Genomic DNA, 20,095 nt, shown 5'->3' with positions numbered 1-20,095 from the left:
AGATAGGTAGTTTATTGAATAAATACGGAATGAAAAAGAAAATCATATGCCATCTTTAAAAAATCAAACTAAAGCTACGTTCCGTAAAAGATCACGAACGATCACTCAGTCTCATTTGAATGTTATCTAAGATACTTTGGACAAATGGGAAATACAATAAAGAGTAGATCTAAGAAGTATATAAGATAGATACTATAAATCAACCCAAGAAGTCAGCATTAGCGCAATATGCAATAAAAGAAACGCACAAAACGTTGTTCGAAAATGTATCGGTGATACGTAGATCCACTCATGTATATAAAAGATTATTAAGGGAAGCAACAGAAATAAAATTACGCGGTAACACATTGAATAGAAAAGGAGGTTTGAAATTAAGTAAAATTTGGAATATTGTATTACCATAATCGATGAAGAAATAAGAGAAAGAAAGCAATAATACCTCTTTAAGAAAACGGTTAATATAAATTTCCAATTAAATTGTAATTTGTAACAATATTTAATTGTTAAATGTTGACATATAAAACTCATGTATATAAAAGATTATTAAGGGAAGCAACAGAAATAAAATTACGCGGTAACACATTGAATAGAAAAGGAGGTTTGAGATTAAGTAAATTTTGGGATATTGTATTACCATAATCGATAAAGAAATAAGAGAAAGAACGCAATAATACCTCTTTAAGAAAACGATTAATATAAATTTCCAATTAAATTGTAATTTGTAACAATATTTAATCATACAGCGCATATCCGTTTCTATCCAACGTGGTAACATCTCGTCGGTCCTTGGCACTTTACCACCTGGCAAGGAACTGGATGAGGTGTTTATACTCTGAGAAGACTTGTTTTATATATAATAGTTCCTGGACAGTAGTTTTTCTTTTGACGTTATAATTACATATTTAAATTTAAAAATTCAATGGTATTCATATTTAACGTCAAATAACAATGAAATATATTTAAGTTCTACTCCAAACAATGATTCAAAAATGTATAATGGAATCTCAACAATGTTCTCGATTGCCGGCATTTGCAGAAATAATAGAATGTATATATTTTGATTAACTAAATTGATTTCTTTTTAATATTTAATTGTTAAAATTGAAATATAAAATTAGATCAATGTAACAATTAAAATTATATCACAGTAATTGTAAAGAATTGCCAGAACTCTAAAGATAAACTACTAAGTCAGTGCATTTGGAATAAGTCTAATAAAATAAACATAGATGGAATATCAAAATTCTCACTATTTGAATTATAAACATTTTCATGAAAGCTGAGTAGAATTTAGAATTTACCTTGTCTAACTAGAATATAATTTCCGTTTAAAGGTCATTATGTATTACAAGTTACCTTGCTTAACTGGAATATAATCTCCTTTAAAACGTCTTTTTGTGTTAGTATTTACCTTACCCAACTAGAATATAATTTCCTTCCCAATGTCTTTTTGTATTTAGAAGTTACCTTGCCTAACTGGAATATAATCTTCGAAACACTTTTTGTATTAAACTTTACCTTGCCTAACTGGAATATAATTTCCTTTCAAAGGTCTTTTTGCGTTAGAATTTACCTTGCCTAACTGGAATATAATTTCCTTTCAAATGTCATTTTGTGTTAGAATTTACCTTGCCTAACTGGAATATAATTTCCTTTCAAATGTCATTTTGTGTTAGAATTTACCTTGCCTAATTGGAATATAATTTCCTTTCAAATGTCATTTTGTGTTAGAATTTACCTTGCCTAACTGGAATATAATTTCCTTTCAAATGTCTTTTTGTGTTAGAACTTACCTTGCCTAACTCGAAGAGAGAAGTTCCTTTTAATAGTGTCTAAGCGATTCCACACTTCGCACTGATAATCTCCTTGGTCCTCGTATACTATTGTCTTGATAACCAGTGTTTGATTTTTATTCTCGAATGAGATCCGTGTCTCGTTCTTTGGAATACTATAGAGATAGTTATCCTGAAATTAATTAGAAGAAAAAAATAAGAATGTAACTAAGCAATGTAACTTATTTAGCAGTATAGGATAAATGTAAAGTTTTCATGAAACCCACAATATAAACTACAGTAAATTTATACTGTATATTTACTGTGAAAGCACATACAATATAGTGAACAGAAAGATATTTTTTTTTGTGATTTGTGTACTTTCATCAGTGTGCATTTTTACATAATTTCGTTAGTGCCCCCATTGAGCTGTTAACCGTTGTGTCTCGGAAAGATCATATTAATAGGCATATGTTATATTCAAATTAGCCTAATCTCATGCCTCCAAAATACATGTGAAGTTTGTGTATGAACATATTGTTACGAGGAGCAGACAAGAAGTAAACTAAAAATTTAATACATTTGACAGTTATCACTTTAAAAGTGACAGTTATTCCCCATTACAAAGAACAGAGGAAGCTAATATATATATTTATGTATGTATATATTGATTGATTGATTGTAGTGTATATACATTTAGAGTATATACATTCAATGACTTTTCAAGGAAACCGCAAGGTTGGAAGAAAAATATTACCTTATACCATCTGATTTTAGGTTCTGGAGCTCCATAGTATACACAATCTAACCGAATGTCATCCTCAACATCAACATCTAATTGGTCTGGTGTTGGATCCGAGAAGTTAAATACTGGTCTTTGTAGTTCTGGAAGGTGGATAGACATATTTGTAGTATTACATGTGATACATTGCAAGTGGTAAATAAACATTATGTTAGCTAACCTGAAGTCTTTTCGTTATTTAAATTCTAATTTTAGTGTTTAGCACTAAGCTTATTACTAGGATGATTTCAAGGGTTAGGTTCAAGGTTATAGGGGTAAATATGAGTAGTAAAGAAAAATCTTTCTTTAAAGCTTACTAATGAAGCCTGATGGTTAAGGTTGAGATGGGAAAGGTTAGAAAATTGCCTTTTCATCGGATAACTTGAATAACTATATATCACTTAATAAGTATATCTGTTCTATATTTGCCTATTTGAAGAATTAATCGACCTTCTTAGAGCTTCAAATATCACACTGAAAAGGTAATGTTCTATAATTATGTATAATTTGCTACTTTGAAGTTAAAGTTATACAAGGTGTTTCAAAAAGAATGACCTGATTTTAAAAGTCCATATATATACTGACAAAAATATACTACAAAAATGGGATAAATTGAAAAATATTCACAAAATCTTCAAGTTTTAGCTATACTATTACAAGTGATCTATGTGTTCACCAGCAGCAGCATGAACAACATCTAGATGATAGCTAAATTCCATCATTTCATTGGAAGTGCGAGGACGACCTGGACTCTTTGCACAAGTATCCAGTCTCTTCAAATTGACGATATCTATGACGAATGATTTTGGGTGCAAGCGGATCAATGCCAAAACGCTGACGAAAAGCACGCTGTACCAAAATCACTGACTCAGTCTTTGCAAATTGCAACACACAAAACGCCTTCTATTGACCGAATGCCATCTTACTTCTGACTGACTGCAAACTGAGAAGACGCATTGACTGACATCTAATGGCGATTTTTTGAAACTCAAGGCTATCCTCATTCAAACAACACTCATTTCCTTGCCGGCACGCCCCATGTTCCGTAATTGTTACCGTCCAAAATCAGGTCATTCTTTTTGAAACACGGTGTATATCAAGTATAGTAGCCTTACTTTAAAGATAGCCACTTGCTCACAAAGAGAAGCAGCATCCCTGTGTGGTTTCTTTTCATACTATCCTGTTTCGTTTTCCACTCCCTTGAAAACTAACTGACAAGCAATAAACTGAACCCAAATTGTTGCCAAATCCTTGTCAATGATCCTTTTTCTTTGACACAACCTCACCCGCACACACTGTTAGACACATGGATGGAAGAGAAAGAGAAGGAGAGAGGAAAGAGGGAAAGGAAGGCATTACGTATGGCAACGTTTAGCTTTTTCTTCTTCCAAAGGGACCATCAACCTTATGATGGCTTTGCCCTGCTCTTCCTTCTGATGTTAACGCGCAACGGAAATAGATTTTAGCATTAAAGTCATCCAACGCACAATCCAAAGAAAATCGTGCTAGGGGACTTTGAATGGCCCGAGTCGCCAGCTTAGAGCATAGCTCCAAGCAACAGTAACGCATCCAAGTTCGGAATGTAGAGAGCCCGTGCCCCAAGGAATCGAACAGTGAAATCACAATTAAACATACTATGAAATCCAAGTTATAAAACGATAATTAGGATTCAATGTATTATTGTATTGAAAGCACATGTAATAAAATTGGTTATTACAAAATGTAAATTTACAAGACAAGTATATACATAATATAATATCACATTATCTGTGCATATTACTATCTCTTCGCTCGCTGACTATCTTTGATTCGCTCATATCCAACAACATATAATCGCAAGATCATCAAGATAAGGTTAAGTTTTGTAATGTTTTGCCCACAATAATCAGGAAATGGCATTAATTAGTATACAGCTGTAGTTAACAATATCGCTGGTACTTTTATTTGTTCTCTTAAACTTTTTGCAATTACTTTCCAAAATTTCATATTTCATTTTATACTAGGAATGCAATGGATGTACCCGATTGCAATGAAATGAGCTGAGCGAGCTTAAACTACGTAATCATTCCTGGCCATTATGCAATAATAAATGCCATTTTTAATTGTTGACAAAAAAATCGCGTGAAAACTTTTTCCCCATGTTAAGTCTATGCAAGCGTTTTTCGGTGATTATTCCTCGATGGTACATCGGATTTTTAATTTCGACCTATGTTGTCACTCAGCAAGACATACTCTATCAGCGTGCTAAGTTTGGTTGAGATCGGCCAAACGGTCTAGGAGGAAGCGTTTCTCGGTGATTATTCCTCGATAGTACATCACATTTTTGATTTCGACCTATGTTGTCACTCAGCACGACATATTCTATCAGCGTGCTAAGTTTGGTTGAGATCGGCCAAACGGTCTAGGAGGAAGCGTTTTTCGGTGATTATTCCTCGATGGTACATCGGATTTTTGATTTCGACCTATGTTGTCACTCAGCACGACATACTCTATCAGCGTGCTAAGTTTGGTTGAGATCGGCCAAACGGTCTAGGAGGAGTTCGCGGACAACCAAACGGCTAACCCGAGTATAAGAGCTTCGCTTCGCTCAGCTCAATCAATACTCATCATTATCAGCATACAACATTTATTAAACTTTGCAATATATTATACGTAAATTAACATACCTCAATCTGAATAGCAAACAATTAAAAGAACACGGCTCCAGCACAAAATTCCCATGAATAAACTGGTAACACAGCTGAAATATGTGTATTTCCTAATAGATTTCAGGCATCACTACCATCATTGACCTTATCATCGTGAAAGCTTGTTGGATCAAAAATTTGATAATACATGTAAAGCTACCTTCTAATTTTGCTGCAGATAACGGTTTAATGTTTACTTAAAATTTTGACCAAGCTCCAATAAAATTAAATTTCGTAGGAAATCATCGAAGTTTGTTAACGAGAACCCGAGACGGGATCACTTATTAGAACTCTATGATTTCAAAAGCCATCTTTCACATTACAATCACAAATACAAAATCATTGCACTTCAAAATTGTTTTCCGAATGTTCAATTACATTTCCTGATCGTTAAACCCTGCAGTTGTTTATTTTTAACAAAAGAAGATAATGTTTCATAGCTACCTTTTCTTTTTTTTATCAACAAAATTTTTTTAAGGTGCAGAATTAGATTCTGTTCATCATTGCTTAGAATTAATATTGAATTACTAAACATTATAAAACATAACAAAATCAACAATAAATTATTAACTCAGAATAGATAAATAGTTAAGAAGTTACAAAGAATAAGTTACACAAATTAAACAATTATAAAATAATGTTTAACCCTTATAATGTCCTCGTAGAATACGGGGCATTACAGCTTCTTTGTGCTAAATTCAAAGTCTCCCGACTGGCTATCGTCTGGGCGCGCTTTCTATATCTTTTTTTCGAATATTTTATTAGAGACTTAGGTACTTTTACTAAGGTTCTCAAAAACAAAATAGTTGTTTCCGTAATTGTATTTATGAGAATTTTACTAGATGTGAACAATGAGAATTCTGAAAACTTAATAGAATAATTTTATAAAATGACTTTGGATTGATGCTATTCTCTTTTCCTAACCTGTAGAAATGTTATTCCATATTACGCTACGGATCCAAATTCTAATATAGATCCTGAAGGTAGCATTATAAATGCACTTACGTTATATCTAGGGTTGCCATAATTTATTGATTCAAATTATGGACAGAACTTAAAACAACGACTTATCAAAGATACGGTGCCCAAACACAAAACTAATATTTTGAAATTTCTTACCTAAAAATCACCTTTTTCGGTTCACACAATTGTTTACTGTAGTACTTAAAATACTATTGGAAACTAACATATTTTTCTTTTCTTTAACACAAATATAATAAATCATGACATTAAATTATGGATATTAAATTTAACCAAAAGAACCCTGAAATGGAAAAATGAGACACTTGTCAGAAACATAGCCTACTTTATTAATAGTAATTAAAATATAAGTTATATGATGCAAACACAATTCTTTTCGCCCGAGATTTTAGCGATTCCCAAGTTGGAAATTTTCGGGTATCTCCAAAAACTGACAAATACGGACATTTTCTTATTTCATGCTTTATACGATACGGACATATGGCAACCCTAGTTGTATCTCCTTATAAATAAGTCAGTATGTCAAAATAAAGTCTTTTATTGTTTTCTACCTATTATCTTACAGTATCATTATTATTGTATTTTTACCTTTGACCGTTATCATTACTTCGTGTGCAATTGCAGGCTTCGGTCCAATGCGTTCACTGTGACACGTATACATTCCTGAGTATTCCCTTGTTATATTGTATATATGTAACTCGCTTACCCATGAATACGTTGTCGCACTATTTCTAATATTTATATCTGGAAAAGAAAGTTTTAAAAAATAAGAGTATATATATAACAACGAAATAAGAACTTCTGTATATCAGTAAATATTTATTTTATTTCTTTATGAATACCCTGCAAATATGTTATATTACACCATACTAATTTATTATATCAATAAATAATTTCATCTTATACAGTGAACCCATGGATTACGAACCCCTTGGTTTGCGGACAATTCGATTTATGAACAAATTCCCTCGGTCTATGAGCAATACACATATACGTGTACCATCAATTCCACGCACCTATTACTGGTTTTGCGTGTTTGCCATAAACATTATTTGTCAGAGTCCTGTGTTCAAAATCTACTTTTTATTCTTTCTTGGATATTTTATGCTTTTCTAGCCCTCATACTGTTTTCTTTATTTTAATGTTACTTATTTATCTTTAAAAAGGGATCATGTTACTTTCATTCTACATCCTTCATCACAGGAAAATTACTTATTTATCTTTAAAAAGGGATCATGTTACTTTCATTCTATATCCTTCATCACAGGAAAATTACTTATTTATCTTTAAAAAGGGATCATGTTACTTTCATTCTATATCTTTCATCACAGGAAAATTACTTATTTATCTTTAAAAGGGATCATGTTACTTTCATTCTATGTTTCATCACAGGAAAATTACTTATTTATCTTTAAAAAGCGATCATGTTACTTTCATTCTATATCTTTCATCACAGGAAAATTACTTATTTATCTTTAAAAAGAAATCATGTTACTTTCATTCTATATCTTTCATCACAAAAAAATTACTACTTATTTATCTTTAAAAGGAATCATGTTACTTTCATTCTATATCTTCATCACAGGAAAATTACTTATTTATCTTTAAAAGGGATCATGCTACTTTCATTCTATATCTTTCATCACAGGAAAATTACTTATTTATCTTTAAAATGAAATCATGTTACTTTCATTCTATATCCTTCATCACAGGAAAATTACTTATTTATCTTTAAAAGAGGATCACGTTACTTTCATTCTATATCCTTCATCACAGATAAAAATTTAAAAATGTCAAAAAAAAAAAAGAAAATACATAAAGTGCCATGTTTCTGTAGCTAGAACTTATTAATTGTATTCACATTATTTCAATGGGAAAGAGTTTACGAACAATTACTAAACGGATTAAGTTCGTAATTCTGGGTCCACTGTACTTGTTTTAAAATAACTAGATTAAAGGTATACGGAAACTACGAACCGCCACACTATTAACAGAAACAACGTATGGCAAATCAAGATAACTTACTTTCTTTTCAACTTTATTAGAAAAAAAAAGTGTATTGTATATGACATATTAGGAATATAATAAAAGTAAAACTTGAGCTGTATACCTCGATAATGTCGTGGAAAATGCGGGAAAAGAAACTAAGTTTTATAGACTGAGAATGGGCTGTATATCTTGGTAAGTTTTGGGAAGTCACGGACCAACTTGGTACCTGGAAATTTTAGAAACTAAGTGTTATAGACTGAGAATGGGCTGTATACTTTGGTAAATTCTGGGAAATTACGGACCAGCTTGGTACCTGAAAAGTTTTAAAAACTAGTGTTCGACTTGTAGAGAATGGACTGTATACCTTGGTAGTTTCTGGAAAATTTCGAACCAACTTTTGCAACCTGAATTTTTTAAAAGCTAAGTGTGTAACATACAGTAACAAATCCCAATTTTATGTTAAATAAACAATTCAAGTTTCTTTTAAGTTCCTTAATCCCTTTGAACGGCTTCACACCGCAGAAGGTATGAGAAGTTCGTCTGGTTATTTTGATACAAGACTTGAGAATGGATATTTCAGGACGGATGTGCCAATCAAACTACGAATGAAGGAGCTGCCAGTAAGTCATTCAGTTTATTGTAAAGTAGGTAATATTAGGTTTGCTCATTACATTCTCCTCCCCTTCTGTCTTGTTTGTAGCAATTTTTGTTTCGCGGACCCCATGAACGTCAATTATTCATCATAAATCAAAGATCATTTTTGAATAATTTTCTTTAATTAGTTCTTTCTACAGAAACAAAATCATGTCCATATCGTTGTCTTCAACCTTAGGAAGAGAGCTCAATATTTGCTGCTGTGTCCATTTGCCTACGGTATCTTGGAAGAAGATTACATACTTGCAGCATGTAAGGAATGTCTAATTCTTGGTAAACAATACATTTCTTCGACACGTTCTTCGTTTTTCAGCAATTCCATCACGTTACATTTTATATTTTATAAAACTGACTATACATGACTGGGTAGTATTCTTAGTAATGACATGAAGTGTGAACGTGAAATTAAAGCAAGGATAGGAATGGCAAAAAGAAGCCTTTAGGAAGAAGAAAAGTCTGTTTTTGGTACCTTGAGTTCAGTTGATTTTGAGTTTAACGTCCCTTTCAGCAGCTAGGCAATATGAGATGGGACCTAATAAAGAGTTGAAAAAAAAAAAAACACTCATAAAGTGCTTTGTGTGGAGTGTTGTACTGTATGAGGCGGAAACATGGGCATTACGCAAAAGTGATGAAAATCGAGTGGACGCTTTCGAAAAGTGGGTGTGGAGAAGAATGAAAAGGATTAGTTGCGTCGACCGGAAAACGAATCAGAGAGTGGTGAGGGGGGAAAAGAACAATTTTTAGATATTGTTGAGAAGAGGAAGAGAAAGTGGTTGGGACATTGCCTAAGTAATAATTGTATCATGAGAGACATGCTAGAGGATATGGTGGCAGGAAAGAGAGGAAGAGGGAGAAGGAGGCTAGAATTAATGAACGATATGAAATCAGAAAGGTCATACGTAAAGACGAAGAGGTTAATGGAGGACCGTAGAGCATAGAAGCTTCTCAGCTGTGGCAAGTCACCTGCTAATAACGGCAGAATACCTATGATAATAATAACTATATGTGATCTTTTTCAGATTTTAGAAATCCTCAGCACACATTTTTGCTTGGTTGTCGTACAATTTACGATATCGCAATTTCAAAGAATAAACTTTCTTGATCTCAATCCATAACACTTTCAAATCGACTGTGCACTTCCAGGAGTCCATTCCGGTATTTCCAGTGACACTGTGCCCGGAGATTAGATAACTGAAGAGTTCGTATACTTGATGTGATTGTCTAGTTCGAGTACAAATAGAAATGGCACATAGAGATTCTAATAGACAATGGGGCCGCGGTGGCTCAGTGATAGAGCGTTCGCCTCTGGTGCTTGGGGTCTCGGGTTCGATCCCAGCCCCTGCCACGTGAACTTTGTGGTGGACAAACACCGTGTGCGTGGGTTTTCTCGGGGTTCTCCCGTTTCCTCCCACTTTCTTCATTCCACCATTTCATTCATTACTCATCATCACCGTCTCCTTTAGCCTAACCGGCATAACCGTGGGACGTAAAACTCAAAGATTTCATTTCATTTTTCTAATAGACAATGTATATCAATGACATATCTATTTATACTCGTAATTAGACAATAACATTAGTCTAATACTGTTAGTTAGTGAAATGCCGGAAAGAACATATATTCAAGAATCTAAAACTTAAACTTAAGCAATATATTTTATATACAAAAAAATTAGTGAATCTTCGGCGGTGTATATTTCGGAGATGTTATCACTCTTCTTCCTCAGAGTTAGCGATCTACAACGTTCTTTGCTTTATATATTAAATCATTCAATTGCAATCCAAGACTGCATGAGTATAATCTTATAGCTTTTACAAACTGAACTAGCTCCTCTATTCAAAAAAGGAAATGGCGTTGGCACAGTTATAAATTGAAGTGGTTAGAGAAGAAGGTGTCATGTTATATATTTTTTTTAAAACGATAAATTCTAATGATGGATGAAATGTTATGTGCTATTATTGCTACAGAATAATTTTTTTCAACTGATTCCTTATCTGAATGAAGAGATTCAGAAACAATGAAGGGGATATGTTATAAATCAATTTTCTGGAAAGTATAATTTCTGAGATACGACTTTCTCTCCTCTAATTTCATCAATTATTACTATTATAATCTAACTCGAAATGGAGACTCTAAATTTTTTGTGATCACAATTTGTGTCACTGATCCTACTTGGGGCTACCCAAAAGAAACCGAGTGGGCAGAGCTTTTGTAGTACCGAGTTTTGCCGCTAGGAGGGCATATAGCAAATACTCCTGAGTCAGTAAGCCGAGTGCCATCGCTGAAGAAGGTCACGATTAGTTTTGGTAGAGTTTATAGTAACAACTGTTTTGTATGATCGTCGTTTTTGCAATGGTTGATTTTCGTCAACAGCGTCCAACGGTGAAATTCTGCCTTTTGCTCGAAAAATGTGGAACAAAAACTCTTGAAATGTTAAAATGGCGTACGAGGACGATGCTATGGGGAAAACAAGTGTTTGAGTGGTTTTTCCGTTTCAAAAGTGGTGAAATATCAATTGATGACAAACCTCGTTCTGGTCGTCCTTCCATGGCCCGAACACATGAAAATATTGAAACAATTCGAACAACCATCAACGAAGATCGACGACAGGCCATTGAAAAAATTGTGTAGCTGTCGGGAGCGACTTGGAGTTCAGTGCAGCGAATTTTGCCAGATTTGGGAATGAAAAGAGCGGGTGCCAAATTCATGCCACGATTGCTGACTACTGAACAAAAACAAGGTCGCGAGGAAGCATGCTGGTCTCTGAAAAAAAGAGTCCCGAAATGATCCAGACTTTTTGTTTGTTTGTTTCCTAGAATGAAAAGAGACTGATATAGAATTTTATTTGTTTGTTTCCTAGAATGAAAAGGGACTGATCCAGACTTTTTGTTTGTTTGGTTCCTAGAATGAAAAGAGACTGAACCAGACTTTTTTGTTTGTTTGTTTCCTAGAACGAAAGACTGATCCAGACTTTTTGTTTGTTTGTTTCCTAGAATGAAAAGAGACATAAAAGAAGGCATTTTACTGATGTTGCTGAGGTGAAGAAAAAACGACAGAGGCACTGTTAAGCATCACAAAAGATGAATTTAAACAATGTTTTGAAAATGGAATAGACAAGTGTATTACTGCGAGTGGAAATTACTTTGAAGGAGATTGACGGTTTGTGCTTAAAATGTGAATAAATTAGTTTAAAAAATAAGTTTGGTTTCTTTTGGGTACCCCTCATAGAATAAGGAACAAACACAAAAAATCATTTCCCTTGTATCTCAAGTGTTAAATTAAAAATTAATTCTATCACTCAAAATATTTGAAGTAAATAACGTGCGTCTATAAGCTAATTCTATCATTCAAAATATGAGGTTAATAATATGTGCCTATAAATTGAAACATTTCAGTGAATTCAAGAAAAAAAGAAAACGCGTCGTCTGTTCCTCAACTACACCATTGTTTCGTTCAGAGACCGTTTTCCAGTATATTAGAGACATTATATGGGTAATGCAGAAACGAATCTTTCTGTATATGTCAGTCATGCTCCGTACAGTGATTTCACTGACAACTTACCATGTTCCAAAATGTTCCATACAGCTTTTTTTTCCGAAGATGTTTCAATTAATTCTGTCATATTTCCTAGGGACTTTCAGTTGAGTTGATTTTGAGTTTAACGTCCCGTTCAGCAGCGAGGCTATATGAGACGTGGACCTACTGATTAACGTGGAATCCGAACCACATGAGCTCCCACCGGGAATCGAACCCGGGCCTCCCACGCCCCTAGGGACTTTGAATGTACATGTTTCTTTCATAACACTTTGTAGACATTATCATTCTACTTTCAGGTTTCTGTAATTCCTAAATCTTTAGGATTCCAAACTTTCGACTCTTGCCTGGAGACTTGGTCACGGAGGTTAAAAACAGGAAGAAAAAGAACAGAAACATCAAGGAATAAAAAGGAACGAGTGTACTTTATGGAAATTAGTTTCTCGTTCAATTGTTATAACAATAAAAAAAATTAAATTCAGTGTTAAATATTTGGGTAACTTTACTTTGGGCAAGGCAGTGATTTCCTGATTCATATAGTATTGCCGAGCGAGCGGTAGTGAATAAAGGCGGGTTAGAGTCCCGCAGGGCACGTTGTTTTCTGTATTTATTACAGTTCAGGCTTGGGAACTGGAACTGAAACTGCGGGCTCAGGCTTGGATTTCTGTCACTGCCTTGCCTAAAGTAAAGACTTGCCAATATTTGACCCAATTCAGTGACAATTCGTTTCGAAGTCCCTGGTTCTTAACTAAAATAAACTTACTCTCTGTATTTACTACAGGCATATGTTCACTAGGACCAATGGCCTTCCACGTCCAATTAATGTTACGAGAATAATTGTATCTCGATACAGCGCAAGTTATCATAATGTAATCTCCTTCTGCTGGTTCTGTCTCGGTAGCAGTAACATCAAATCCTCCTTTCACATCTGGAAAAAGAAGTTTCTAAGGTATTAAATTGAAATATGGCTGGAACACAGGTATGGACCTAAATGAAAAGTCCTCTGTACATGTTAAACATCTACAAAACAGTTCAAAAGAAGAAGAAGAAGAAATAGTGCATAGACCAACGATGTTATAAAATAGAGGATCTGTTTATACGACAAAATCGTGAAGCCATACGTCTCAGTTTCACCACCCCCACTCTTCCCGCTTTGCCCAATAGAATCGCAATGTTTTCTTCCAACATTCATAGCTGAAGCGAGAGTAGCCAATCAGACCTGCCGATGCTCGGTTGTTTTTTCTTGCTTTATTCGGTTAATAGTATGAAGATACATATGGGCAGATCCTCTATTTTATAGCATCCTTGTCATATACATACGGATTATTTAATGTGGACCTTGATATGTCTGTGAAAATTAGCGAGCTAAGATAAGTACACTATATGGTTTTAGTACTATTCTTTAACCGTCTGCCAACCCTTACGCCTGAGTCCGAAATGTCATAAAGTAGAATTTGTGTGGTAGAATGATAAGGCTGATATTTTTGATTTGATAGTGAAGAGAAATTTTTACTATTAAATTCCATTATTATTATTATTATAAGCCAGTTATCAGTTTTGATATATTGTTCTTATACATTTGAAGCATTCACTCTCAAATGACAATGTTCAGTGCCACTAAGAAGTTCAAAATCACGTCACATGATTGGAAGTCTCTAAGAGCTACGTAATACATCAGATGAATAGTACAGGGTTAGCACAAATGATTCATTTGTTTTGAAAAGGCTGAGTTTTTAAAGGTATTACACGTAGACACATGAAAGGCATATGAAAAGAACCACAAACCCATTAAGTTTGTACTGTGTGGCAGCACGAGTCCATTCATTTTCCGATCGGGTACGGCAGTGTGTAGTGTGACAGTGTGGCAATATGAGATTAGTATCTGGATATGGTGTAATTGTGATTGTTCCAGCAACTCAGAGCTGCCTTGAGGAATTTTGTATTCCAAGACGGGGAACCTCCTCATTGGCACATCCCAGTTCGTGAGGACCTAAACGATGAACTTCCGCATCGCTGGATTGGATGTATCGATGAGAATGTCCTATCTTTGTTCCGCTGGTCTCCCAGATCTCCTGATTTTACGCCCTACGACTTCTTCCTGTGGGGGTACGATAAGAACCTTGTTTACGTACCCCTTAGTCGAGCTCACCTTAGTCGAGCCTAAAGAACGTATTAGTGCTGCAGTGCAGACAATTGACAGGACTATGCTACAAAATGTATGGAATGAGCTCGAGTATGGTTTGGATGTGTGTCGTGTCACCAAAGAGCCACATATTGAACATTTGTAGAGGGTGTACAAAACTTGGTGAGTTTGTGGTTCTTTTCATATATCGTTCATGTGTGTATGTGTAATACTTTTGAAAATATGGCCTTTTCAGAATGAATGAACCATTTGTGATAATCCTGTATATTTCTGATATAATTTCTGATTTGGACGTTTATGTTTATTATCTGTAATTAGAAATTCCCTAAACACTGTAAGTCATCTTAAATGATCTAAATATTATAACTATATTGATCTCAATGAAATGAAATTTCTAACTGTACACCTTTTATTCTAATGGAGGATAGAATGGTTAATGAAAGTGTATGATTGTGGAAGAATTGGTGGAATGGCAATGTGGGAAGAATTAGGGTGACCCCGAGAGAACTCACGGTCAGTCACAATCTTGTCCATCATAATTGATATTAATGAAGATCACATTCAATGTATCTCCACATTTAATATTGAACAATGAAATACGGACAGTATTACATAAAATTGTAACTTTCAACCACGGGCAGTCTCGCATAATTTTTTTAGTTTAAACCACAGGCAGTATTACATAAAATTGTAACTTTAAACCACGGGCAGTCTCGCATAAAAATTTTGGTTTAAACAACAGGCAGTATTACATAAAATTGCAACTTTAAACCACGGTCAGTCTCGCATAAAAATCTTAGTTTAAACCACAAGCAGTATCACAAAAAAATTTAACTTTAAACCATGGACAGTCTCGCATAAAAGTTTGGTTTAAACCACAGACAGTATTACATAAAATTGTAACTTTAAACCACGGGCAGTCTCGCATAAAAATTTTAGTTTAAACCACAGGCAGTATAACACAAAATTGTAACTTTAAACCACGGGCAGTCTCATATAAAAATTTTAGACAGTATTACATAAAGTTGTAACTTTAAACCACGAACAGTTTCATAAAAATGTTAGTTTAAAGCACAGGCAGTGTTACATAAAATTGTAACTTTAAACCACGGCAGTCTCACAAAAATTTTAGTTTAAACCTGAGGCAGTATCACATAAAATTGTAACTTAAACCACGGGCAGTCTCGCATAAAAATTTTAGTTTAAACCACAGGCAGTATAACACAAAATTGTAACTTTAAACCACGGGCAGTCTCATATAAAAATTTTAGACAGTATTACATAAAGTTGTAACTTTAAACCACGAACAGTCTCATAAAAATGTTAGTTTAAAGCACAGGCAGTGTTACATAAAATTGTAACTTTAAACCACGGCAGTCTCACAAAAATTTTAGTTTAAACCTGAGGCAGTATCACATAAAATTGTAACTTAAACCACGGGCAGTCTCGCATAAAAATTTTAGTTTAAAACACAGGTAGTATTACATGAAATTGTAACTTTAAACCACGGACAGTATCACATAAAATTGTAACTTTAAACAAAACTTTTGTTCCTATTCTCTTCTTCAGAAAGTTTCTTAACTTTTAAACTTTCAATTATTCTTTAGGTTTTATCTTCATGTGTGATCATTTTTGCCCTGAAGATTGAACCAAAAGAGTTCCGAAAATTTTGGAGTAGACGTCGTGAAACGAAAATTTCCGAGGTAAATACTAGACACAATCTCTATATAAAGATGCTTTCCAGCACGAATTTAGCTCCAAAATTTTGTTATGTTGCTGAGAACATTATCAAAGGAAAAGCAGAACAAAGGTAACCTATTAACGACAGACAGTTTATCCAAGTATCATCAGTTTTGCTATTTGAAATCTGATGGTACTCACTTCGTACCAATAATAACCTATGTTGCTGGAATATGAATAATTACCAAGGAAAAAGAAAAGTTGAGTGGAATCCAAACAAGGAGATTAAATTCCTAGCAAGGATTCTCAGACAGACAAAATCGAACAAGAAATGGAATACTCAGAAATGTACTCAACAAGAGTGTCCAGGAAAGTGTAGAAGAAACTAGGCTACTTTGATATATGGACATACGGAAATGCTGATAGAGGAACATTTATGTAAGAAGTTTCTAGAAATGAAAGCAATGTTAAATGATCAGGAGAAAACGAAGGAACAGATGATAGAAAAATACGAAAGAAGAAAACATAAGATGAGAAAATCCAGGATGAAGAATGATGTAATGAGAGAAATAGTTGGAAGCGCATCATACGCAGTCAGATGCTGAAGTCCAGCCATTTATGATATGGCAATGGATACTTACAATTTGTTGAAGTATGTTCCCTATAGAAGCCTATAGTATTTCCTATAGTCCATGAAAAAGTATCAACTGAACTTGTTGATCTATAATAGACTTTGTCGTCATGGCCTATAATCAGATTACACGATTGGTTTTTAAGAGGCCTCATCCCGGCAAAATTAAAATACCGCTAATTTTACACTAATTATGTGATATCTTCAAATAGATAAAGATAATCGAAATGTGGAACAAGAGCGCCTTAAATAATATCATTTTACATGAGATACCGTTATCACGACTCACTTATCTGCTTTCGATTTCGAGCCATTTTGAAAATTGGCATTTATTTTCGCGTTTCTAAACGGCTGAAAACGGAAAGCCACTAGGTGACTTGTGATAACGGTACCTCATGCAAAATAATATTGTCTAGGGCGCTCTTGTTCCACATTTCAGTTACCTTTTATCTATTTGAAGATATCACATAATTACTGTAAAATTAGCGGTATTTTAATTTCGCCGGGATGAGGCCTCTTAACGAGATGCAAATGGAAATCCACTCTGCTTGCACTTAGAGGCTAAAACAGGAAGAAGCTTGATCAAAATCTTGACGACAATTTTTACAAGGCCACGATGATTGTCGATGTACCCATGATGCACTATAGCATGGAGATGCGAAGTTCTTTTGTCCTCGTGGAGTAAGCTACACTAACAAAGCTTTACACTTTTTCGTAGGGAAATGCGATAGGAAGATCTGTATATCGAAAATTGATAGTCACAAAACATCGAAAATTGATCGGTACCGGTATATCGAAAAATGTTGAATACAAAATATCGAAATTGTGAAAAATATTTAAGTATCGGATATATCGAAATCTCAAAAAAAAAAAAAAGGTTTAAATATCATCAAAATATATCAAATATCGACCAGTAATATCTTTGATGTCGATAATTGAAAATATTGTTCGCTTGGCCCCGCGTAGCGTAGTCGCTAACGGGTTCGATTCCCGGTGGGGGCACTTGGTCAAGAAAGTGTAACAGCTTTTTCAGGCCAACCACCTTGAATGAGGTTTTCCTGATTCACACCAGGCAAATGCCGGGGTGGTACCTAACTTATAGGTCCCAGGCCGCTTCCTTCCTTCCCCAATTCTTTCTTCCTTCCCTTTCCCCGGATTGTGTGCTCGTCAAGGAACGTCATCCCTCAAACGTGACAGGCTAAATGACCTTAGATGCCCAGAGCCCAGAAATCTAAATCCTAAACCCTAATATTGTTCGCACAGTTCTACTTCTATGTCCTCATATTTTGCCATACGGCACTAAGCTATTATTATTAAAATTTATTTTTACTATTACACTATCACTCACAACCATTCATCCTCATATAAATATAAGTTAAATTAGGGTCTAATATTTTTTAATCTAATATTTCCGTAAGGACTGTTTATAAGCTCAATTCATCATTACTTTCATTTTTGGGGGGTAGGGGGGCAGGATAGTAACTTGGCCATGCTTCACAATGAGCACAATGAAGAAAGAGACACTGGGAAGCAAGCGTACCATATCATAGTAAGAAATTGTATAGTTCGACTTTTAAACACGGAGTCAAGAAATTCCTGCAGAAATATTTTCTTTTACAGTGTTGATAAATATTTTAATGGGGATATAAAATAACAACTTCAATTAGAAATTACCAAATGTAAACTTTTACTATATCTTATAGTAAGTGTATTCATTTGTATAGTTTTAATTTATTGCATTTTAAAGTATGACGAAATCATTGTATCTAACCAAATAAAGGCGCACAAGAACTATCTATCTATCCATCTAACTGAAGGGTACACAGTGATATTACCATGACAGCTGTTCATCACCTGACATTGACAGAAAGTCCACTGCACTTTAGAAGTTAGCAAATATACATAATGCAATAACCACAATTATCAAGTATAATAAACGTAAATAGTACTTTGATAGAACGATTCACATATTTTTGTTTATGGCTTCTCTATCATACCCACTGTTTATGGTTGAAATTGATAAAAGATAACCAGGTAAAAAGTGGACAATTCCCCGAAATAACGAATTTCCTTATTTAAATCTATATTATAAAATTGAACGTGACTATTTGAATCCTAATTTCTTGAACCACTCAACCGATCTCGATCAAATTCTCAACATAGATGAAGTTCGGGCCTGACATGCTTTTTATCCTATCTCTTTGCAACTTATTGGAGGGGAAAGGGGAGAGACATTTAAAAATTACCAAAAACGACCGATATTAGTGTCGATTCCAAAGTTTTCCTGATCGCTGAGATGAACAGTGACACTTCCTATGCCATTTAAATCCAAATTCAGCCCCGAAACTTGGGGCGGTGAGAAATATATATAAAAAGTTTGGAAAATGACCGACATTAGTGTCGAATCCATAGCTTTCGGGGTCGCTGAGATGAATAGTGACACTTCCAATGACGTTTACATCCAAATTCAGCCCACAATAGTAATATTTAATTTTTACTGTCATGTTTTACTAAACACATGACAAGTTTTTATTTCAACCCAGCAAAGCTTTTATAATCAACGCTAATAACATGATAAAATATGCTTTTGCCGACAATATCCCCCAAAGTTAGTCTTATTTTGATACAATGTGGTGTATATTGCATGGAGTCAAAAATATTTCGAGAATGAGGATCCCCCCGCTCATTCCTCAAACTGTTTTTTATTTAATATTGTAATATCCTATGTGATGTTATAAACAAACAATTACACGCATCAGTGTTTACAAACACCACCACGTGGTTTGGCAAGAGGATCTCCCACCAGATGGATCTACAGTCACATGCAGACGACGGCTTCTGGCCCCTCCCACGGCGCAGAAGACGACATCGGAGCAACAGCGTCACCGCCACCCAAAGGACCCTATAAATTGGATGGACAAAGGCAATTCAGTACCTTTTCATATACTGAGATAGGATAGTGAATAACGTGAGACGCGTGTTGTTTACGCTCCCGTAAACGTTCTTAATTTCAGTGGAAATAAACTTTTATTTTCCCTAAAAACATTATTACCCGTCATCGGAACCTCTAGCGCGTGTATTGTGAAAGTTTCAGTGCAGTGCTAGTGATATAAGTGGCTAAAGTGGCATGCTGCATGATCGTAGCTAGTTGTAGCTTGCTGTAGTTAGCACAAAGAAGGACGCCACACAGCCGCCATTTTGATAGAATAATTCAGTTTTGTTCAGGAAGTTGTGCGTAGCCGAGA

The 20,095-nt window shown here is 34.5% G+C and overlaps 1 protein-coding gene across 1 annotated transcript in view; it reads right to left on the bottom strand.

Moving 5' to 3' along the window:
* Positions 1-20,095, bottom strand: part of LOC145670107 (vascular endothelial growth factor receptor 1-like) — a 211,881-nt gene that overhangs the window by 166,964 nt on the left and 24,822 nt on the right. The window contains exons 5-8 of the mRNA XM_081738475.1: positions 13,160-13,324; positions 6,810-6,965; positions 2,530-2,657; positions 1,794-1,965 (exon numbers count right to left, since the gene is read on the bottom strand). Of these exons, the coding sequence (XP_081594601.1) occupies positions 1,794-1,965; positions 2,530-2,657; positions 6,810-6,965; positions 13,160-13,324 (621 nt within the window). The remainder of the gene's footprint in view (positions 1-1,793; positions 1,966-2,529; positions 2,658-6,809; positions 6,966-13,159; positions 13,325-20,095) is intronic.

Source organism: Thermobia domestica, chromosome 14, assembly GCF_964235325.1.
Source record: "Thermobia domestica chromosome 14, izTheDome1.hap1.1, whole genome shotgun sequence".
In the NCBI taxonomy this organism is placed as follows: Eukaryota; Metazoa; Arthropoda; class Insecta; order Zygentoma; family Lepismatidae; genus Thermobia; species Thermobia domestica.
This window is presented reverse-complemented; position numbering and strand designations above follow the sequence as displayed.